The following is a 23208-nucleotide window of genomic DNA, read 5'->3' on the forward strand; positions in this document are numbered from 1 at the left end:
CTCCATCTCCGAATAGCGCTGCAGCAGCCGGCAAAACGGTTACCTTCTCTTTGAGCCAGGTAAACGAGGTCACCACGCCCGGCGAGCAGGTGACCTCCAACGATCAGGAGCGTCGCTCCTGCCTGCGACAAAATGGTGGAACTGCGAACGGTGCTGGCGGCGGTGGTGTGCTGCCCCAGCCACTGGAGGCACCACCTCCGCCACGACTCACCGCATCGACGTCGGTGAACTTGTCGGGTACGGCGATTCCAAGGCCAATTGCCAAGCGGCAGGTGTCCCTGCAGCCGGCCACCAATGGCGGAGGCCAGCCGGAGCAACCCGTGGTGACTCCGACGCGGGAGGGTGAGAGAAAAACGCCTGCCTTGAAGCGTAGAAACTCCAGCACTAATCCCTTCCTGTGCGAATCCACGGAGCAGATACCCAGTAATCCCATTTCCGAACCTCTGAATGCCACGGTGGCTTCTCTGGAAAATACGACTATTTCAGCAAGTGAAAGTACTCCTATAACTGCTCCTCTAGCGACTCCAAATGCGCCTGCTGCAACGGATACTCCACCCACCACACATCACAATGGCAATCCCTTCGTGGAGAGCCAAAGTCTGTCCAGCAGACTCCTGAAGATCCATAACACAACGAATCCTTTCACGGGACTCTCGCAACGCGTCAAGGGTCCGCATCTTCTGCAAAAGACCATTTCCGAGGATTATCTCTTTCGGAAATTGGGTGTCAATAGTCCGATGGCCAATGGCAATGGTACGGGACCAGGATCTGGTCATGTCAACGGGAATGGCAATGGAACTTGGTCCTTTGGACGCTCCCTGTTGCGACAGGACTCCACATTGAGTCTGGGCATGGGCTTGGGCCGACGGAACAGCTCCCAGGTATCCCTGGATTCACATGCGGGATCGGTGCCCGGATCGATGGAGGGCATCAATCTGGAGCGAGCCATCTCCTGCGACTCAGTAACCTCGGACTCCACTCTATTCCTGGATCAATTGGATCAGCCCTACACTCAGATAACCGGATATTTATGCGTTGGCCTTAACTACGATCAGTAAGTTGCTTTTAGAAATCATCTCTATGCTACAAAGATTTATAAATCCTTCACATAGGATGAGCATGAGCAACGAGGGCATGGAACTGACTGTTAGTGTCCTAGAGGCCAAGGGACTCATATGTCCTTTCAGCGTTGAGTCCCTGGACACCTTTGTGCGCATCTACTTGGTGCCCGATCATCCAGGAGCTATGCAAACTAAGGTGGGATATATATATAATCTCTGGCTTAATTTATATTATATAACATATTTGCCATTTGCAACCCAGGTGGTCAAGGGAACACTGACACCAAACTACAACGAAAGCTTCGATTTCTGGCTGCACAAGCGACAGGCGCGCCATTCGTTGTGGTTCCATCTGTACCACAACGGCCCCGCCCACACGCTCATTGGGGAGGCGGAGATGGAAATCGGGGAGATGCCACGCCCCATTACCACATGGATACCACTGTCCGATTCGCGCAAGTGCAATGCCCGCTGGGGCGAGCTGATGTTCTCGCTAAGCTACCTGCCCACGGCGGAGAGACTCACCATCGTGGTGGTGAAGGCACGGAATCTCAAGCTGGACGGGGAGCAACCGGCTCCGGAATCCGCGGAAACGGTGCACAGCGTCTTCGTCAAGGTGATAATCCTTAATATATAACTTCGGGATCATCTATTGCACTTTACAGATAATTAAGATTAATCTTTACTTATTGGTTGCATCTTTTCTTCATTAGGTCTACCTGATGGACAAGGATCGCAAGGTGCTGAAGAAGCGCACCTCGCTGAAGCGCAAGGATCGCAGTCCGATCTTCAACGAGTCGATGATCTTCAGTGTGCCGCCACCCAGTCTGACCACCACCCAGCTGCGGGTGACCGTGTTCGGGGTGACAACCAGTGGGGTGACCCCGTTGGGTCACATCGTGGCCGGCAGCTGTGCGGTGGGCAAGGGATTGCGCCACTGGCACCAGATGCTCTCGTCGCTCAGGAAACCGGTGGCCATGTGGCATGTCCTGCGGCGGGCGGTCAATCAGCCGATTTTCACGGGCGGCGCCGAGGCGGTGGTGGCCGCCATGCAAAACACCCTGCAACGCTCCACCGCCAAGCGGAACAGCATCGTCTAGATGTCTAGGAGTCTCGTGGAGATCACAGGCGGCGTGGGCGGCGGCGGCTCACATCAACGGCGAAATTTTCCGCCTCACTGACGACACGGACTGCACCGCCCTTTAGTTTGGAAAAACCCCTTTCGCAGAAGAGATATACCTTTAGAGGAATGAAGAAAAGAAGGGAACGTGAAAAACAGAAGAAAACCTTGTGGAAAATTGCATTTACCACACTCTAGCCATGAGACTTTCTTACTTTTCTACTGCTTACGAACACACAACCAGAAGTATTATTATACAGCCATGTAATCTAAAAGCCCGCACCAAAGGACAAGCGATCCAATTAACTAGTAACCTAACTACCCATATTTGAGCGCACTAATTGTTATGAACCGATTTTTATTGAAGTATATATATATGATATATTGAGTATATCTTGTATAATGATGCAGCCTCGATCTAAAAAAGAAAAGAGTCACACACTTGTTGAAATTTGTCGCATACAGCGAGCGAAATAATTGTATAAACTGGCATTAGTTATTATTTCTAAATAGCATACTTATTTCCATTCTTGTTTATGGAAACAGAACATTTGTAGATGTGGGTCCCAAAAAGGGCCTGTTTATCTTACTTGGCTACATTTCAGTGCTCATCATATTTTTCCATTTGAGATCATCTGCCACTTTCCAGCTCAAATTTCCCAGTTTAAGTTCCATTTTCGTTGGGGGTAAACCCAATGGAAACTGAAAGATAGAGATCCTAATGGAGTAGAATCAATGATATCATTGATAAAGCCAATGAAATACAATTATTTCGCGAGCTGTATGGTTTAGCCTAGCGACCAGTGAGCCTGTTATATTAGAACTCTATAGATAGATCGTCGTTTGGCAATCAATCGTTGTTGAATTTGAAGCCCAATCGAAATCGAGATCAAAACTCGATAATCGATAATCGTGAATCGACGAGAAGCGGCGAGCCCTTTAAGCATTGTGATATGATATAATAGCAAACGAAGTGAATTCAGAGTGCGTCTGTGTCAAGAGCGGAGAATCGTATCGAAGGAAATCAAAGTATTTACGATAGCTACAATCCATAGCCGATATATAATAAGAATAATAATAATATTATTGATGATATATAGGTACCGTATGTAATGTTTGTACTTTTGTGATTTGTGTTCGTTCAAATTTTTGTAGGGCCGCGAGTTTTGTAATTTAGATTTAGTTGGTTCAAGGATCAAAACTTTTTTAAGCGAATGATATATATATACACACACACACATATAGATTTCCATTTAGAGAGCGTTTTTTAAACAGTAAAGGACAATAACTTTGCAAGCATTTACGATATGATTCCATGTAAAACACAAGTAATTATAATTACCAAACATTAAACAAAGTTCGTTGTTGGCCCCGGTTTACCATGAACAGATTGTCCGCTGCAACCTTATAATAGATCATAATACATATGATCCTAAGACCATAATAGAACGCACTCGAACACACGAATAGTACTTTCCTAGTCGCACCTGTATTTTGACCAACCAACCAATCGAATCGAAAACCTGGCACATTTCTAGCTCAAGCTTTAATCAATGTACTCCTCTAATAGAACTCAGTAACGTTTTTGAATCACACTTACTAAATGGATATAAAATACATATATGCAGAGGGACAGTGCGTTTCACAATTGTAGGAGTGAGATTATAGCGATTAAATTCATTCGGTTCAAAGAACGCGATTTCCCATTTGACACCTATTGCGGTGAGTTCGATTACATATCCTAATTTAAAGCTGGCTGAATTCGAAATTATTTGACAATCGCCATCAGTTGGCCATCATTTGTTCCGAAATTTAAAAGATTGTTACTTGTGAAACGCGCTGCACCATATATATAAACATATATATATTTACACAAGAATATATAAAGAAGGCATTTAAAAGGCATTAAATGGAAAGTCCTTTCCCCTAAAAACTTATAGTATATAAATCGCTGAGAATTTTTTTCTTTTTTTTACGTACTATTAGCTAATGAAACGATATGGCTAAACTCGAGTTGAATTTGTATTTTTACGGAAATATATATACATACATATATGTGTACGTGCTATATAAGATAATGAATGCTACAAATTGTTATACAAGTAAACCGAAATTGAGTCAAATAAACGAATAAAGATATTAAAGGAAGACAGGCCAGAAATCAATATGCACTTTGACGAAACACGGAGTCCAAACAAAGATTTACGGATTGGAAAGGTAAAGTGAAACATGCCCAAGTAGAACCATACAAGATTCATGGATACTTTGAACATTTTAAATTCTTTAAGATGCCACAAATAATTCGCTAACCAAGTGACTTATACAATCCAAAACCTATATATATATATATATTGAAATCGCTTTTAAAGAGGTCCTCCTGTAGTCGAATGTATCTTTCGGATGCTGATGCGAGACATCTGTGCGGCCATTGGATCTTCTATATTTAGAGCCAGCGATTAGCAGCCAATGGCAGGCAAGGAACCGATCCCGATTCCGATCCCTCGTATGCTCGCTGTGGTGTACCTAGTGGTAGTACACCTCGTGGGCGTCGGATCCCCTGGGACACGACGACGACGACGGAAACCACTTGACGCTGCCAGACAGTCTGACGGCGACAAGTAGCTGCGGTTGCCAGTGCTTAAATGTTCGCGCCCCGGTCCGCATCCTTTTAGTCGATCAGCAAGCGAGGATGAGCAAGGACGCCAGTGTTAGGATTTGCCAGCGGGAGCGACGTCTCCTGCGGACGCCGAAGTGCGCCAGGTGTCGCAATCACGGCGTCATCTCCTGTGTCAAGGGTCACAAGCGTCTGTGCCGTTGGCGCGAGTGCTGCTGCCCCAATTGCCAACTGGTCGTCGATCGCCAGCGGGTGATGGCCGCCCAGGTGGCCCTGCGGCGTCAGCAGACCATGGAGGCCCTGGAGGCCACCGCATCCACAAAATCTTCGGGCGTAACGTCGGCCAGCGCCAACAACTCCAGCAGCAGCGAGGGCGAAGACTCGCTAACCTCCACTTCACCACCGCCGGCACATCCACATCCGCATTCGCATCCCACATCTTGCGTTACCAGCTCATCTTCATCCTCAGCCACCCGACAGGCTCTGATGGCCCAAAAGAGGATCTACAAGCAGAGACTACGCAGTTTGCAGCAGTCCACGCTGCATATCACAGCCGCTATGGAAGGTTAGTACAAATAAGGATTCATGTGCAAATCAAAAAGGATACATATGTATCTATAAGTGCGCAATCAAGTAGACACTTTCCAATTTGGAAATTACTGGACGTCGTAAAGTAGACGGCCCAGCTGAAATGATAAGTACATCCCCAACTCTCCCGGTTTTCCATACGGTGCCAGACTGTCTGGTCCGTTCGTAATCGGAGATCCTCTCCTGTCTCCCGCCGCCCGTCTTCCGTCTCTTTTCCTCTGTCCATGGAAGTGGTCGTGGACAGGAAATGACTGATGCCCAACAATAACAACAGCAATTATTCGACTGACGAAAAAGAATTGAAATCGGATGCTTCGAAATGTGTGTGTGCAGTGTACGCACATTTTCCAATCACTTGAGGGAGTCACATTCGGTAAGCTGAGACGCGACCAAAAACGGAAAAACCCATTCGACTTACAGAAGAGCCAAATGTGGCAACAGCAATTGACTTCTTTGGGTTTTTCATCTGGTTTCCGAATAAGTGGTGATCCCGAAACGGTCCCGAAGTTGAAACAATAACGGTGCCAGGCTGTCTGGCCGGGCGACGCGTGTCTCGGATTACCCAATAATAAATTGGTTCAATTTGAAATACCCATTCATAACGAATCGCGGCAATTTGTAGTGATAACGCCCCCACAAAACCCGCACTAATTTCGACCCTTACTGTTGGTCCCTTCTCTTTCAGAATACAAACAGCGATTTCCCACGTTCAGCTCGCCATTGATGGAGCGCATGCGCAAACGGCGGGCGTTCGCCGATCCGGAACTGAACCACGTCATGGAGGCGACGCTGGGCGGGAACGCTTTGTACTTTGCCACCGTTGCCGCCGCCGCCGCCTGCGCCCCCGTTCACCAGGAGCAGCACATTTATCACCCGATGCCGCCGACGATACCGTTAACGATCCCGCCCACAAATCCAGCGATGACCACGCCCGCGGTCACCGCCTCCTCCGGCAGTGGAAAGAAGCCCAAACTGAGTTTCTCCATCGAATCCATCATGGGCATCAGCACGTAGCCATGGGTTTCTAGGGCTTACTACCCATCCTTTTTCCAAATACACTCTGTACATAATTCTAGCGTTAGAAAATTCTTTTATTTGAATAGCAATAAGTTTCGAGTGAAATAAAACATACGAAAAAGTATTGTATATTCGTAGAAGTGAAAAAAGCTTACTAAACTGTTGATAAAACTTCTATCGAAATTGAAAAGAATACTATAAACATATATAAGTTAAACCTAAGGAGACTATGGCTAAAATGTAGGGCATAGTTTGTTCATACATTTCCGGGCCAGGAATCGACACAAAATTTATTCAATGGGACACTCCTACAACAATCAATTCCAGTGATATATGAAGATGCGCACAAAGCCAGCCAAATTGTTTATGTGAATTTAAGTTTTACACAAGAAACAAGCGCAAAGATGTTTAAAAACAGAAGTAAGTTCAAAATTAATAGAAATCAACGAAATTAATTAAGATTCCAATTAATCTCTATTCAAAAAGAGCTATTTTTGAAACACTTAAGCTTGTTTTTTTAAATGTTCTGAGCTTTCCAGTGTTAGTGCAATCGATGATCTATCGATCTATCGCCGTCTATCGAAAGTTTGGCTGCCAGGGCTGCAGACGTGATATTTTTAAAACTTAATCGCTGCCCGCTTCATCGTGACTCTTGCCCGCAAGAAAAACATATAGTCGGTAAATACTGCCAGCACTTCATTTTCCATCTCGGTGCGGTTTCAGTTCTTGTTGTCAGTTCCTTAATTGCGTCTAGCGGCCAAAGAGCTTTGAATTTCTGATACGATTCTGATTGGAGCTCGCACGCCGCACAGTTTCGCACACACACGTACGCACACACACACACGAGCACACACGTTTTTATTAGGTATTTTATATACAGACATATCGCGTTTATTAATAAGTTTATGCAAGCTCTTGGGATCACAACAAACACCGTTACATAATCGCCACGCCCACTTGCGCCCATCAAGGTGAAACGACTAAAAAGTGCAGCGAAAAATCGATTTTTTGCTCTTGAACTGCCTACGTATATATGTATATATACATACATATATATGCATGTGCATATATATATAAACACCGTGGCCGAGAAATTCTAATTGGGAGCAGCGAGGAAGTGACAGTGAAAGTGATTTGTGCGCCCAAAAAAATCTAATACACAGTAGTACCCTGATTTTGTTTATCGTTCTGCGTGTTTCCCTAATTGAATTGCGTGCCGTGTTATTGTTTTTTTCATCTTTTTTTGTGCTCAATTTGTGCGGCGTCAACAGCTGTTTAGCAAACCAATTAGTAAATCAAAACACCCCCTTTACCCGTTATTTCTGCTTCTATTTTTGTACGTGTCAATCGAGTTACAATATAATTTAATATAATTTACTGGCGTTTGGCAAAAAAGTTGTGATTTTAGTGAATCCGAATGGCCGCGTTCTAATTGGATTCCTTATCGTTATATGGAGTGCAAAGTGCAGCCAGTTCACATAATTTTCTGATTCCGATTGTTTAAACAGTTCGTTGCATAAGTCAGTTTTGTTGTCAAAACAATCACAAACAAAAGCCATACGCTGAATATATCGCAGATAAACAGTGACTACCAAAAGTTGTCTCCAAAAAAATTTGTTAGGCTATCATGTGAAAAAAATATATTTAAAATAAATATTTTTGATAAATGATATAAAGATGCAAATGTACAAAAGTGCACAGCTGCTTTAGATGGTTATTCCATAAAAATTCTATTATGTGTAGATACAGTTTTCAATTCCATCCCATGATATTGAATTTGTCTTATTTAAGCTGAGATCACTGTGTGGATGTTTCTTCCCAAATTCTTACCCCTTTCCCCTTATGTTGTACCCTTTTGTCTATATCAATGCCATAAAAACCGCAAACGGGTTTCCAAAAAAGTTATTCCCAACAAGTTTCCTTTTGTCTCTTCTAAACAATATATACCTATATATACAACATATATATTCCAAAGATATGTGCGTATATAAAACGGCATACATTTGTGTATTTTTCGGGACCGGTATTTAGTACATGTTTAATTTCTAAAAATTCGCTGTCGCTAAAAAGAAAGCAAACAATCTGCGGCTGATTGACGCTGATTTTTCAGTGCGAAAAGTATAGTATTTTGGAGGTAATGTCGATCTCTGGTCATTGTCATGTTTCTAAAAGATTCTTTGTCCGTTTGCTCATTTTTTGCATTACGCAATTGGCGTTTCAAAGTGCAGAAATCAGAAGCGCTATATATATATATATATTCAATTGAAAGGCGGGGAATCGTAAGCTGGGAATGAGACGTCACTGATAAGCTGCGCTGATGTGGCTCAAAGTCAAAAGTACGCTCAACTGATAGTGCCCCCCACCAATGGATGCCATGTCACTGGATTTAATGGAGAAATATAGCTCTTAAATCATACATATATGTATGTATGTACATAATGCCTGGGTAAATGGCCCACAAATCCGTTAACTGCCTCTAAAAAAAGTTCCACCAAGATAAGAAATTTAGTCAAATATATTGCACACACAAGTAGATTCTAAACGGTCCCATTTTTAATTAAATTTTCTTCTTGCGCTGAAGGCAATAAATGTTCTTGAGATTAGGCTTTATGGCCATTCATTTTATTCAGCTGGTAACCGTTTTTATATTTTCTAAAAATATATATTCCTCTTAAAATAAAATATATTTTCTTTGATAAGAAATGCTCGAATGCAGTTTTGAAATGCGCGCCTTGCGGCGAGTGCATTTGGGTTTGAGTCTAGGCTAAATGCACCGAGCGGCGAATTTAATTGCAAAGTTTCCAACGGTCGTAAATATTTAAACTTCAGCTTCTTGATAAACATAAAGGCAATAAATTATCGAACCACAAGCAATCACATTGATAAGCTCTAAAAATGTAGATGATACCACGCCTTGCCTTTGATAAGATACCAAAATGCACACTGGAAAATATGTATTTAGGTATTAAATTTGAACGCGTGCTCACAATATCATATAAACGCTTAATACAATATAATATATATTTCACATTAAAATATCTATAATTGCTTGAGATTTCCTAGCTACAAAGTTATTTAAATGATTCTTTGCATCGAAACTAATTTCTTTCGGTGCAGTGATAACAGCTGAGCCTTTCAATTCGCCGCTCTTATAATTGTGAGCCGGACTCTTATACACGCACACACCCTTCATTTCGCTGCTTCTTCTTCTTCCCGCTGTTCTTGTGGTGCTAATTTCTTGCGATTTAAGCGCGGTCCGTCTCTTTTTTTGTCTTTTTTTATTTTGACTTACTGTACTTACTTTACTTACGTTCTCTTTGCAGAAATAATGAGTCGAATGCTAATTAAACCTGCTGCCGCCACAGTTTCGGCCGCTTTGCAGCAGCAGCAGCGCCAGCAGCAACAGTACGTTATTCGCCGCTGGAAGTCGTTCCTGCACAACAACAGCAACAATGCCAATCGACGTGCGGCGAAATCAACGGCAACAGCGACGGCGGCAGCGACGACGCAGCGCCATGGAACAAGCGGCGATTTCATTCAACCGTTAGACGTCCGCCGGTTAGTTTCGTTCGCTAATAAAGCCACATAACAAAAAAAAATATATTTAAAAACACATAGAAACGTTAAATATCGAACAAGAAGTGATTGTTGATTGCTAAAGTGAATATCCCACCCCCTTCTTTATTTTTTCTCAGTTCCTTTTCAACCAGCCACAAAATGCCGTCGTCGTCGAAAGCGCTCACACTGGATAACATAAATCCCAACTTTATTGCCATGGAATATGCGGTTCGCGGTCCTCTGGTGATTCGTGCCGGGGAAATCGAGAAGGAACTGGAAAAGGTGAGTGTTAGTTAATGCGTGGGAAATTGATCCACAAGTAATCGCGCAAACAAAGCGCCAAAGTGCGACGCCATTAACTAGTGTTTTGCACACACACACACACACACCCTACCCTTCCTTCGATTCATCCAATTTAATGGCAATTCAAAGCCCGCATTTTAATGTCTAAGCACGCTATGTCTTTATGTATATCCACTTATATACACATGCACGTACATACGTATGTATGTATCAAGTGTGAGCTGCGTCTGTGTTTGTTTTTTGCCGCCCTTTTCACTTTTTTATTCGCGCTTGAATGGAGCGAACACGCAGCGCTGAATCATTCACCTTTGGCTGGCAATCGTAGGCACCCTTTCTCAAGGACACCTGTTGGAAAATACGCCCACGAAACGAAGTAATTGGGATTGATAAGAATGCGAGTGTGATAAGAACATAACAGGGGAGTACCAATTGGGCTAGCAATCCAAACAGTTTTGCAAAATCTATCAAATGCATAAGCTCACACCAAAAAATATAAAAAACTGTTCAATGCAAGAAGGTTTTGTTTTGAAAAAACACATTTTTGCAAACACAATAAGCTTGTCGAATAAAAAAAAACCAGTTCCCGAACTTATTACTTATTCCACGAGCATAAAAAGCTTAAGAAATTTAAATGCCATATGTTTAATTTCAGTTTTGAGCGAAAAATGTTTACCAAAGAGCACAATGTTGATCAAAACAATTGTTTGTTTTTTATTACACAGCAAGAATTTAGAGTAGTGTTTGAACCACTTGAAAGTTGCTAAAAATAGAGCTCGGAAATTTTTTTACTTCAACTAAACACAAGCATTTTGGGCAACAATAAAGCCATCAGAAGTAATCCAAAAGTTCAGATAAGACCTGAAATTGTAATCAGACCGCTATAAAAATATCGAGACTTATCTAAAACGGAATATATTTCTTTATAAGTGAACTTTGCGCTAAGGGGAAATTACACTTTTTGGGTTAGAGCAAACAACAAGTCAATAAACTAATTAATTTAAGTACAGCTCGGCATGTGAATGATTTTTCCACAGGGAGTTGGCCCAAATGCCGCTAACCCGGTTTTCTCATCCAAAAAAAAAATAATAATAAAAACCGAGTTTCTCCGCCGTTTTCCATAACGAGTCATGCTCGTAATTGCCATTTAATGTTTGTAATTATTATAAATTGTGCTTCTTGGACCTTCTGGGTCTTGGATCAATTAAAGTATTTAGATGAAGAGCGAACGACGCGATGGGGGTTCACTGAACGACCTTCAACTTGGCTTACATAAGTGCGGAAATTGTGGGCGGACGTGGGCGGTGATTCTGATTCCGTGGACCTTTTCTTATCACTGGGAAAGTGAAAAATCATAACAAAGGCCGAACATGCGCATGAGCTGTTGGGAAAATATGTTGTACACACGATTGCTTTCTCTCTGCACTTTTGCTTTCCATTTATTTTTCCTCATTTGTTTTGCAAAATTCTTTTCGAACTTTTGTGACCCCGCAACGATACTATATTTATGTACATATGTACACAAATATTTAAAGAATATTATGTGCAGATATACATATGTATAGACATTAAGTTAATTCCATTGTGAGCTCCGCTGACTTTTCACATTCTGTGTGTGCGTTTTAATGCCGCTGACAGCCAGCCAGTCAGTTGATTTCCCCCGCCAGTTTTCCCGCTGCGATTGATTTCCTTATCCGCACGACTGCATCTGTGGTGTGCTGTTCATTCTGCGTTTTATCAAATTCCTCCACTTGCCCACAGATTCATCATACGGATTTGGCAGTGCTCCAAAGAGAAATCATCATCTGTCAGCAGCAGGCATTCTTATCACTGATATACTATTATAAACATTACTGAACGGCAAATAGCAGTACCTAGTCAACATATAATAATCATTTCTAATTCCTAATCATGACCATTTCCCCCAGTTTACTTTGACTTCCTTTTGACATTAACATTGGCCAACATATTATTATTATTTTCTTCGATTCGTTTTGGCGATAAAGTCTGGGTTGCTAACGCCTTTTATACAGGGCCTATATGATTATATGACCCCACCTAACTGCACGAGTATATATACTTATATATGTAGTTATCAATTATATTGCCACTTAGCACAAAAAGTTTGTTTACAGCGATTTCAAGTGCGAAGTGAAGGGTGGAAAGGAACAAACATATATATATATATATAAACGGGAGAATCTGAAGCAATTCTTTAGGTGCGAACAGCGCTGTTCAGTTAATTAGTAGCCATTTCCAAAACGATGCTAAAAACTTAACCAGCAATTTCTAACTGAGTTTATATGGGTTATTAACTAATATTTTAACACTATCTCTGCGGTTTTGTGGTTTTGAAATATTTGAAACTACTTTGGCATAGTATCAACTGCACTGTTCGATTTGCGATGCGATAGAGGCCCCATTTCTATAGATATTTTCACACGAAATACAAACACAAGCCAGTGCAGACTCGGCAACACTTTTATCAGTAATTTTTGAAATGAAAAAAAAATTAAAAATTAAATGAATTCGATAAGGTGGCACACGTTTGCAGGGTGAGAACTTGATTATAGTCGTAGTAACCAATTTCGAACCCTGGATGATTTTGCATCAGCCATGTTGGACTGTGAATTCCTTAATTTTCCAATTATTACATTGTCAGGCAAAACACATCGACTGCCGAGTGACGTCAATGGTAGCGATGCAGTTCGCTTACTTGGCGCAATTTGCATTGTTCCGCCTCTCAAAAAAAAATACACTATCATCGCAGCTCCTCGAACCTCCGTGACATTATGTGGTAAATTGTCCATTTGAGCGTGGTTAAATGAAACCCGAGACGACGAGATGGGGTCTTCCATGAACGAGTGCAACTAGCATGTGCCCTGCAAATTGTGTGTTGCTCAGCCGACAATGTCCACAGCCGATTATTGTGACCTCCATTCGTGCGGGTAACTAACTACTGGTTGGCCTGGTGGGTGCTAGAATGACTTTAATTGGGTTAGAAACTTTAATTTGGGGTTCCCCAAAGTGGGCTGGATTATAAACCTCTTGATGTGGTACTCAGTGTAAACTAGTTCAAATCGTTAAGTAACTATAATGATGGTCATTTGATGGTTACTTCTAGCAGGCGTCTATTTGATAGAAAATACCATTTGCTAAACCCACAATGGCTCGTTACTGATAAATATTTGATTGAATTTTATACTTAATCGATTACTGTGTACTCTGGCGGTCGTCAATTCAGTATGGCAAAACCACTTGGGTGTAATTTGCATGGCAAAAGCCACAAATCAAATTAAATGCCCATTTGATCCGCCAGCCTGGGCGATTACAATTCCATTTGGCCAGCGAGCAAACAATGGCTAATTTGCGATTCCGTTCCGATTGAATTTGATTGCAGGGTGTCAAGAAGCCATTCGACCAGGTGATCCGTGCCAACATCGGAGATTGCCATGCGATGGGCCAGCAGCCCTTGACCTTCCTGCGACAGGTGAGTTTTGGCCCCTTAATTTATTATATATGATTTCATTAACTGTATGATTTACTTATCAGCTGATGGCGCTGACCTTCGAGACACGTCTGCTGGATTCACCCGAGTATCCCGAGGACGTCAAGAAGCGCGCCTGTGCCATTTTGAACGGCTGCCAGGGTCAATCGGTGGGCTCGTACACCGACTCCGCCGGTCTGGAGGTGGTGCGTCGCCAGGTTGCCCAGTACATCGAGAAAAGGGATGGCGGCATCGCCTCCGATTGGCAGGACATCTACCTAACCGCTGGCGCCTCTCCCGGCATCAAGAGCATTCTCTCCATGATCAAGTAGGTTTTGGGGCAACATTTTTATTGGACATGATGTGGCGCTTCTTCTTTCGAGAGTTATCAGTTAAAACCAGAGATTTGCCAGAGATATGGTCTAAATTGTGCGATTTTTGTGTTGACAACTTATGTAGTAGCTAGAAAGATAAACATTATTATTGTTTATTGCTCAGTAGTAGTATTCAAATACTTTTTTTTGTAGATACATTTGAAACTTATCCATTCGTCACTTTTTTCAGCTCCGAGGTGGGATGCAAGCCGCCAGGTGTCATGGTGCCCATTCCGCAGTACCCCCTGTACTCGGCCACCATCTCCGAATACGGCATGACCAAGGTGGACTACTACCTGGAGGAGGAGACCGGCTGGAGCCTGGGCAGGAAGGAGCTGCAACGCTCGTACGATGAGGCCAAGAAGGTCTGCAATCCGCGTGCCCTGGTCGTGATCAATCCGGGCAATCCCACCGGTCAGGTGCTGACCCGCGAGAACATCGAGGAGATCATCAAGTTCGCACACGAGAACAAGGTGCTGGTGCTGGCCGATGAGGTGTACCAGGACAATGTCTACGACAAGAACTCCAAGTTCTGGTCGTTCAAGAAGGTGGCCTACGAAATGGGCGAGCCCTATCGCAATCTGGAAATGGTCAGTTTCCTTTCCACCTCGAAGGGCTATCTGGGCGAGTGCGGCATTCGCGGCGGCTACATGGAGGTCCTCAATCTCGATCCCAAGGTCAAGGCCATGCTGACCAAGTCGATAACGGCGGCGCTCTGCAGCACCACCGCTGGCCAGGTGGCCGTGAGTGCGCTGGTCAATCCACCGCAGCCCGGAGAGCCCTCCTACGATCTGTACAAGAAGGAGCGCGATGGCATCCTGGCCGCTCTGAAGGAACGGGCCGAGCTCGTCCACAAGGCACTGAACAGCTTCGAGGGCTACAAGGTGAATCCCGTGCAGGGCGCCATGTACGTCTTCCCACAGATCGAGATCCCGCCCAAGGCGATAGAGGCGGCCAAGGCCAAGGGCATGGCCCCCGATGTCTTCTACGCATTTGAGCTGCTCGAGACGAGCGGTGAGTTTTCTTTGCTGACCTCGTTTGTTAGACTTTCATTTAATGGTTCATTTTCTCACAGGCATTTGCATTGTTCCTGGCAGTGGATTTGGTCAGAAGCCCGGCACGTGGCATTTCCGCAGCACGATCCTCCCGCAAACGGACAAGCTGAAACTGATGATGGAGAAGTTCCGCGTGTTCCACGCCGAGTTCATGAAAAAGTACAAGTAGATCAGCTGCCCACTTCCTCGTCCTCTCGATCCCTGTGTTAAGTGTCAATCCTCCGGCTTAGGATTAAAGATTTAAATTACCTTAATTGTTTTTTTTTTTCCTCTTTGTTACTGTGTCATAGCTGAATGCTTCTACGCTCTTCTTTATATGCATATATATATATATATGAGAAATATATAAAAAACATTTTTAAAGCCCTACCCGCGCAGGTTTCATCGCCGCGATCACGTTTCCAGTTAGCAATTAACCCACTTAACCATGTAGTCTTTAATTCTTTATTGAACGAAAACTCCTGGCGGAGATTTGACAATAATTTTTGTTAGAACCAAAAGTAGTTTACCATCTTTTGGTCGGCGCATAATTGAGAACTCTGATATTGTTCTAAACGAGAGTTATTTGCATTGTGTATATTTATCTACACATAAATATATATAATAAATAAATATAGCCCTTCGATATCCCGAATCGATCACGAAAACCATATGATGTGTGTGTGCGTTCAAGTCATTACTAATTGTTATAGAAAAGAAGAAACTTTGAAAATAAATTATTATTATTGTTAAACAAGCGCTGCGTTATTTTCAGTTTGGGCAGCAATGGATAATACTTTGTTATTTGTTTTTAATGAAAGCTGAAAATCCCGACTTCCCCATTAATAAGAACCATTGTGTGTTTTCAGTTTTAAATTATGTTCAATTTATTGATTCTCATTTCACGACTTATTTAACTACTTGCACTTACGCCAAACAATCGCATATAGTACCTTTTTTTTCACTTTTCTCTTGACATATTTTGTGTTGCGACAGATTCGGAGAAAAACCAAGTGGATAAATAATTTACGGTTCGCGGACATAGAATAGAATTTACCTTTGACATCCATTGTTCATCGGATGCCTCACTCATTGTGTGTGTTGTTGTTGTAGTTGCACTGGTGGCTGCATTGCATTAATTACTTTCTTTTTACTTTCTGAATTAAAATCTACCGAAGTCTTAAGGCCTAAAAACCAATGTGTACCGTAGTTGTACTGTGGCTATACTAGCGATCCATTCGGATCGGAGATGGCTGGGTTGTGTGGTGGTCTTTTGTGAAGTTGCTCGATACCTTTTTTTTTTTTGGTTTTTTTCTCTGTGTGGGGGGGGGGGGGGGGAGGTATTATATGGGAGGGGGGTGTCGAAATTATTGAGTCAAACTTAAGGAATCTGTGGAGCCATTTCTCGTCTGGCAAAACAGATCCTTTTTGTCCTCAACTCTGGGACTGTACTACTTTATGTATATATCTCTGTATATGTATAATATATATATATATCTATATATATATATATATGTGTGGAGTCCAGATTCGGGCTGCATCCCACTACTATCCTCATCTAATGGCGGTCCCTGGAGTCGGAGCGACTGCGACGATCCCTCGAAAAGCTGCGGCTGCGTGTCCTCGAGCGGCGGGGTGAGCGGGATCTGCAATGAAATGGGTAGCGTTGGGGAAAAACATATTGGGCCCGGCACACACATACAGGACACAGAAAGAGAGAGGTGAGAAAGAAAGAGAGAGAAAGAGAAAATACAAATTAAATAGATTTTGCACCAATGAGTAACTTAACTAGTCGTGTAGTTAGATAACAATTCCTTAAGATACGTAAAGTTGATAAGAGTGGTCTCGATCAAACAACACACAACTTGGGCTGACGGATCTGGTGGATCGGATACGGATCGGAGAGCTGACATTGGAGCTTTAATTTGAGCTGAGCGGAGCTGAGAGCTGGCAGTAATTTTTTCAGTCTTTTTTTTCTTTTTTTTTGGTGGCTGAAGGTGCTTGAAGGTGGTGGAGATATAGCTGATATATATATATTTTTTTTGGCCCCATTAACGAAAGCGTTGGTGTGACATTTACATAAAGTAATTGGTGGTGGTTGGTTGGATTGGTGGCTGATTGGTTTGTTGGTAGGTTGCTTAGTTGGTTGATGAGCAGAGCAGACTGAGAAGACTGTTGTTGTTGTTGAATTGTAGTAGTAGTAATAGTAGTAGTAGTAGTAGGTTCTTGTTGAACTGTTGTAGTTTGGGCTGTTGTTGTTGTTGTTGATACGATACTGAGCTGATTCTGAGCTGATTGACTGTGACTAGGGTGGCTGTGTTGTGTTTTAAATTATTATTTTTTTTTTTGGTGTGTGTTGTTTGGTGGATATCATTCTATACTGTTGCAGCAGCCGAAGAACGTAGGTCGTATGAAGAAGCAGTTGGTGGGGAAGCATCAGTTAGCAGCAAGAGAGGATCAGGTGGTGGTTGTGGTTTGGTGGTGGTGGCGGTGCAGCTCCTACCATCCGCGCTGTGGAGTTGCGAGCTTGAAGAAGACTCTGCCCTGCCCTGAACTGCTGATGCTGCTGGTGCTTTGGTCGATTGGTGGTGGGGTCGTTTGGTTGGTGAACTGTCTGACTGTGAGTTCGAGCTGATCGGATCAATGCATATAAACACATTTACACAATATACTTGTATATACACACAGAGAGCAGACAGTTAGCGCGAACAAGATAAACTCAGTAGATGTTAGGATGCAAGAACAAAAGGTAAAAAAAAGCCATCATTACAATTACGAGTATAACAAACGGATTTTGTTAGAGACGTTACGTTTTCGTTTCGGTTCGAGGGACAGTGTTGTTGGTGGCGGCCAAAGGTTTCATACTTGCTGCGATTGAAGGAATTAGCGTTAAGCAGCCTCAATCTTGGTTTGATTGCAAGGGAAAGGTGCAACTACTGAGTGGTGGAACCAACAAAAGGTCTACAAAAGGCTTTTCAGCCTCGAGATCAATTTGTTGACTGGCTGCCAGATGTTCTTGTAGTAGTAGTAGTAGTAGTAGTAGAAGTAGAAGCTGTTGTTGCAGTTGGTCTTTGTAGCTGTAGCTTGTTGCTGATGCTGTAGCTGCACTAAAGATGACGGATGATGAGATGGTGGGTGGTTTGTTGGGGACGTAGGAGCAGGCTGAAGACAACCGCACAACTTGGAGACGTAGGAAGTTGACTTTTTGAAGCGTTGCTGGACTGGTGAGTGTGTATATATATATAAATATGCAATAGATGCATTTTGGAGTTGGATTCATGATGAAGTTGCTCTGTTGCCGCCGACGACCGGTTCGCTCTGGTTCTTGGTGATTAGTGTGGTTAATGGCAGTTTGTGTGAGTGTGATTTTCTGAGTGTCTGTAGTGTAGCCTGAAGATGTTGCCAACGAACAGACTGTAAATGATGTGGAAATGTGGAATGCACTGTGGGGCATACGACCATCTTCGTTTGCTAAATCCTATTTTTATTCCAAAGCAATATTCTGTTATTAAACAAAGAAAAAAGACCAACGTTTAGCAGCTAAATCCTATTCAAAATAGGCATAGATCGAAGATTATTCTTGTTACATTTAAATAGATTTCTTTTCTTTAGTTTTTAGCTAGTCGTGTGCCCCATAGTGGAATGTATAGTTAGGTGACTGTGGGTGGTGGTCGGTCTGGTTTTGGGTGCATTATTCTTAAAGCTGCGGAGCCGAAAACGTTGCTGATGATTCATTTTTTCTGTTTTTCTTTTTTTTTTTTGCCTGGGTTGAGCTGAACAGGTGGTGGAGGGGGTGTAGTAGTGTTGCGGTCGTTCGGTTTGGTTCTGGTTCTTGGTTTTGTGGTCAGCGGAATATATCGAATTTGTTGAATTTCTGGTTAGGGCCGCACAACAAATTGTTATTGCATGGTGGTGGTGTGGTGGTGGCTGTAGTTGTTGTTGTTGTTGGTGAAATGTGTGTAATAGGAGGAGCAGGATCTGCTGTTGTACTAGTTGTTCTTGTAGTAGCTGTTGTTGTTGTTCTTTTGGTTGTTGTTGTTGAAGGAAGAGGAGTAGTAGAAGTTCTAGTAGTAGTAGCTGTTGTTTTTTCTTTTTTCTTTGTTGTTCTTTTAATTATCATTATTATTATTATTATTATTGATGTTGTTGTTGTAGTAGTTCTTGTTGTGCTTGTTGTAGTAGAAGAAGAAGACTTTATCCTGCAAAATGATTGTGAGACCACATTAAAACTGGCTCCAAGCGATCGATTTACTTTGTTTTTACTAAGTTTTCTTGTATTTTCTTTTCATTTTTCTTGTATTTTGTAATTTTACTAAAAACAACAAACAAAACGTTTTCTCTAGTTAAAGCTATACTCTTTGAACTTTAAACTATGGACCTCGGGGTGCATATAATGAGCAATGAAATGTGATACTAAAACAAGATTCCCCTTAAAAACAAAACACGAGCTAAAAAGAATCGATTGAAGTAGCAAAAGCAACCAGGACTGTCGGCCACGGACGCCACTGTGTGCGCGCGGTAGGACTGTTCTTTTTCACGGACGCCACTGTGTGTGTTCATGTATGGCTAACAGTGGTGTCCCACCGAATGTGTGACTGTGTATACTTTGGTTGGCACCGCTTTTGTATGTATACGCGAATCGATTTTTCACATGCATACATACATACAAACACACACGCTATATAAATATATACATATGTTTATTTATATATATTTTTTTGCATACTTTTTTGCACATAATGGCAAAAATTATGATTTCATAATCTCAAGAGAGGGGTAGGTGGTAATAAGTGGGTGCTGTGGTTGGTTAGTTTATCTGTTTTTTCTTGGGATGCAAAATGTAATGCTTTCGTGCCGTACTCACCTATAGCGACCGCCGCCATCGCCAGCCCTTCCACCGCCTCCAGCACGGGCGCCACTGCCACCGCCGCGGCCACCGCCACCGGATCCGCCTCCTCCACCGCCGCCGCCTCCTCCGCCACCGCCGCGACCCTCACGTGAACGGCCCGATGACATTTCGACACGGATGCGGGTGCCACAGCAGCGGGTGCCATCGAGGCCACGGGTCGCATCCTCAGCGTCGCGACGATCCTCGAACTCGACGAAGGCGAAACCGGGCGGATTGCGGGCCACCCAGACGTTGCGCAAGGGTCCGTATTTGCTAAAGGCGTTCTCAATCTCGTATTTGGAGGCCGAGGATCCCAGATTGCCCACGTAAACTTTGCAGGCCAAATCCCATTCGCGGTAGCGTGGCATTATGTATGAATATGTATGTGGCTGCTCCTCCGGTTCTGTAATGGATATTTGGTATTCGGTGTACCACTGGACTTGTCCAAAGTCAATTTTTCAGTTTGTTTTGATGCTATTCCGAGTGAATTCTCCTTGGTTTTCCAAAGAGCACACCCACAAAGCAGGAGCAGAAAAAAGTGTTTGTGAGGAAAAAAAGATGGCGTGCCCTCTAGTGTTGAAAAGTAAACGAGGTGCAGTACCGTAAAGAGCTGCCCATAAAATATGCGGCTATCGATATTTCATAGGAATATCGATCTTAGAAAATTCATGTTATTCTATTTAATAATATAAGTTATATATGAGGGTACTTGGACTTAGTTAAAGTATTATTTTCAATATACCTTAATTTATTTAGTGTATCGATACACTTGTTTAATTTTATATACCATATGTAAGATAAAACTAGATTTGTATATGTGGTTACTTTCTGAGTCGTCTGAACCAGATACTTCACATAACATACTTTATAGCATAATATATCGATAGGTCGAGAACATTGAATGGCATCTTAACATCTGGCAACCCTACACACCCAGCTGTCCCTATTATATAGGCACATTATTATTGGCCCCTTTTCGTTTCGACAATTTTGAATAAAATATCGTAGAACGAAATGGCTAAGACACCGGAAAACATAGCCCTGGATCAGCTGGACAAGGATCAAATTAAGACGGTAAGCAGAGTGGTCACGAAGATACCATTTCACGCAAAAGACCGGCGGTGCCAAGTGATGCAATGTGGTTTTCATTTGATATGTGCGGTTCTTACTTTCAGTTTTCCGACTTCCTAATGTCCTACAACAAACTGTCCGAGACGTGCTTCACGGATTGCATACGCGACTTTACATCGCGGGATGTCAAGGATTCCGAGGTGAGTGCCGATGGGGAAGCTCCATGTGGAACTTAGCGATTTCAATATGCCCATCCATTTCACAGGAGAAGTGCTCGCTGAACTGCATGGAAAAGTATCTGAAGATGAACCAGCGCGTCTCGCAGCGCTTCCAGGAGTTCCAGGTCATTGCCCACGAGAACGCACTTGCCATGGCTCAAAAGACTGGCAAACTTTAGGTGTTATAGCTGTTACAAACAATCTTAACTAGTTTAGACAACTGAGATAATGCATTTTCCTGCATTTGTCAAAATAGCTGAGTAAAGAAACGCGTTGACGGTATCCCGACGATTATTATCTACTATTCGATTATTGTGGTACTTTATTGCTGATTGATTACGGCCTAGAGATCTTGTTTGAAAAAGACAAGTGTGGATCATCAGTTCCGAATAAGTTCAAGCAACAGCCCCTCTTTTTCGTTTTAGCACTTCAGCCTCATGACATTTAAATGGTAGAATAGGGCGCCGCAGCTGCTTACGTGCTAGATGTGCCTACAATTACGTTTAAGTCACGTTAAGACATGGCCGTAGTCGCATGTGCTCCTTGGCGGATGTGCAACCGATACTTCGGTCTTCGGTATCCCGAACACTGGAGCTGACTACGGCTATCTCTAACCTAGGTCTAATGCATAGAGGCCATCACGTGTGGCCTTCTACTCAATACTTAGGGCTACACAAGGTTCGCCAATGCGTGATTCCCGTTTTCCGGCTGTATATTCAATCGGCTCAATGACTCGTGGTGGCGGCCTCCGACGGAAAACCCTCTGCCTCTGTGATCAGGGCGTACTCCAGGATAACACGACCCTCCTTGTATCTAAGAGATAAATTGGAGCATTAGTAAGATATCTTGTTTGGTGGCAGTCGCAGAAAGTTGAAAAGTGCTATAATAATAGAGCACTAAGCTTGAACTTTAACCCATACAATTTATATCTTTAAACAAATTAGTGCTAATGCCCTTTCCAATCTTTTGGAGATTCTTAATACCATAAGATTAGCTTTCAAAAATTCTAGTGACTAGTGACACGCTGCCTATCCGCGTTTACCCACTTTTGTGACTCCTCGGTGGCGAACTCGTACATCCAGCCTAGTTTGGCTCCACAGTTCTTGCACATGACGTCGCGCACCATGTGGCGACCCGTGAGCATAACCCGTTCCTGGATGTTGCTGAATGTCAGGTTGACCACACGCTTGAACAGATAGGCGCGTCCTGTGGACATTCGATCGGATTATTATTGCATAATCACAGTTTCAGTAGCACTTGTTGGACTCACCTGTTGCGCCTGTGAATCGGGTACTGATCAACTGACTGCGGTTGGTCAGGTTCGTGTGGCATTGGGCGCAATTGAAGAGTTTCAGACCCCCAAGATGTTCCAAGAAAATGCGTCCCATTGTGCTCCCTCTACCTCACTCGCTCTTCTAGTCGCACCCCGTCTCGCTCGCTCTCCCGAGTACGTATGTGTGTATGCGTGTGTTTGTTGTGCTCCTCCTTTGTTCCTATTAAATGCGGGTAATAATACGGGTAGTGCCGATTACTTTCTGGCCTTGTAATACTCCTTATCTATATCTATATCTGCGATGCGCTTTTGTGCGATTTTGGGCTCCACTTGCGAAATGCAGGAATAACAACCACAACGCAGTACCTTTTTCACAGCTGTTTGGAGCTGACTTGACTAGGGGAATCCGGGTCAGGTGTCCGCAGGGGATTGTCCTTGAGCTTCAGGGCCTTTGTAATCCGATATGGTAAAAATATATATATTTATGCCCGATTTGGATATAGAACACGGTTAATGCGACGCTTGCACAAAAAAAAAACAACAAAACACTGTGGAATGCTTTCTAGGGTTGTCGCTGCATTCTGCGCTATCGATGCAAGGCTATC

The 23208-nt window shown here is 43.1% G+C and overlaps 6 protein-coding genes across 9 annotated transcripts; 4 read left to right on the forward strand and 2 right to left on the reverse strand.

Moving 5' to 3' along the window:
* Positions 1–5: 5 nt before the first annotated feature.
* Positions 6–4329, forward strand: LOC6618666 (the record flags this gene model as incomplete). Its single annotated transcript, XM_032725110.1, has 4 exons — positions 6–1054; positions 1113–1257; positions 1324–1677; positions 1775–4329. Coding segments are annotated over 4 exons (1935 nt in total), but the record flags the coding sequence as incomplete, so codon positions are not given.
* An 18-nt stretch (positions 4330–4347) lies between these two features.
* Positions 4348–6463, forward strand: LOC6618667. The gene is given in 4 exon segments (XM_002042890.2): positions 4348–4398; positions 4629–4740; positions 4743–5360; positions 6069–6463. Coding segments are annotated over 4 exon segments (1110 nt in total). The 3' UTR covers positions 6398–6463.
* Positions 6464–6789: 326 nt separating this feature from the next.
* Positions 6790–15824, forward strand: LOC6618670 (alanine aminotransferase 1). Of its 3 annotated transcripts, none has more exons than XM_032726245.1 (7): positions 6790–6820; positions 9724–9958; positions 10096–10240; positions 13659–13748; positions 13811–14073; positions 14310–15133; positions 15195–15824. In XM_032726245.1, exons 1-7 carry the CDS (start codon positions 6805–6807, stop codon positions 15341–15343), a joined length of 1722 nt encoding a protein of 573 aa, XP_032582136.1. In that variant the 5' UTR covers positions 6790–6804; the 3' UTR covers positions 15344–15824. The 3 variants fall into 3 exon arrangements, with proteins under 3 accessions (XP_032582136.1, XP_032582137.1, XP_032582138.1); XM_032726246.1 differs by lacking the exon at positions 6790–6820 and adding an exon at positions 7156–7265; XM_032726247.1 differs by lacking the exon at positions 6790–6820 and adding an exon at positions 7505–7736.
* A 191-nt stretch (positions 15825–16015) lies between these two features.
* LOC6618671 (RNA-binding protein 1) lies at positions 16016–20609 on the reverse strand. 2 transcript variants are annotated; one of them, XM_032726249.1, is made up of 2 exons: positions 20018–20602; positions 16016–16799 (listed from the first exon to the last, which is right to left on the reverse strand). In XM_032726249.1, exons 1-2 carry the CDS (start codon positions 20407–20409, stop codon positions 16712–16714), a joined length of 480 nt encoding a protein of 159 aa, XP_032582140.1. In that variant the 5' UTR covers positions 20410–20602; the 3' UTR covers positions 16016–16711. The 2 variants fall into 2 exon arrangements, with proteins under 2 accessions (XP_032582140.1, XP_032582139.1); XM_032726248.1 differs by lacking the exon at positions 16016–16799 and adding an exon at positions 18632–19352 and having other exon boundaries at positions 20018–20609.
* A 347-nt stretch (positions 20610–20956) lies between these two features.
* On the forward strand, positions 20957–21618 carry LOC6618672 (mitochondrial import inner membrane translocase subunit Tim9). Its single transcript, XM_002042895.2, has 3 exons — positions 20957–21115; positions 21217–21312; positions 21378–21618. The coding sequence occupies exons 1-3, from the start codon at positions 21056–21058 to the stop codon at positions 21507–21509; spliced, it is 288 nt and encodes a 95-aa protein (XP_002042931.1). The 5' UTR covers positions 20957–21055; the 3' UTR covers positions 21510–21618.
* Positions 21619–21629: 11 nt separating this feature from the next.
* On the reverse strand, positions 21630–23178 carry LOC6618673 (protein yippee). The gene is made up of 4 exons (XM_002042896.2): positions 22970–23178; positions 22601–22823; positions 22377–22536; positions 21630–22143 (listed from the first exon to the last, which is right to left on the reverse strand). Exons 2-4 carry the CDS (start codon positions 22716–22718, stop codon positions 22056–22058), a joined length of 366 nt encoding a protein of 121 aa, XP_002042932.1. The 5' UTR covers positions 22719–22823; positions 22970–23178; the 3' UTR covers positions 21630–22055.
* Positions 23179–23208: the final 30 nt, after the last annotated feature.

The sequence above is a fragment of the Drosophila sechellia genome, chromosome X (assembly GCF_004382195.2).
Source record: "Drosophila sechellia strain sech25 chromosome X, ASM438219v1, whole genome shotgun sequence".
In the NCBI taxonomy this organism is placed as follows: Eukaryota; Metazoa; Arthropoda; class Insecta; order Diptera; family Drosophilidae; genus Drosophila; species Drosophila sechellia.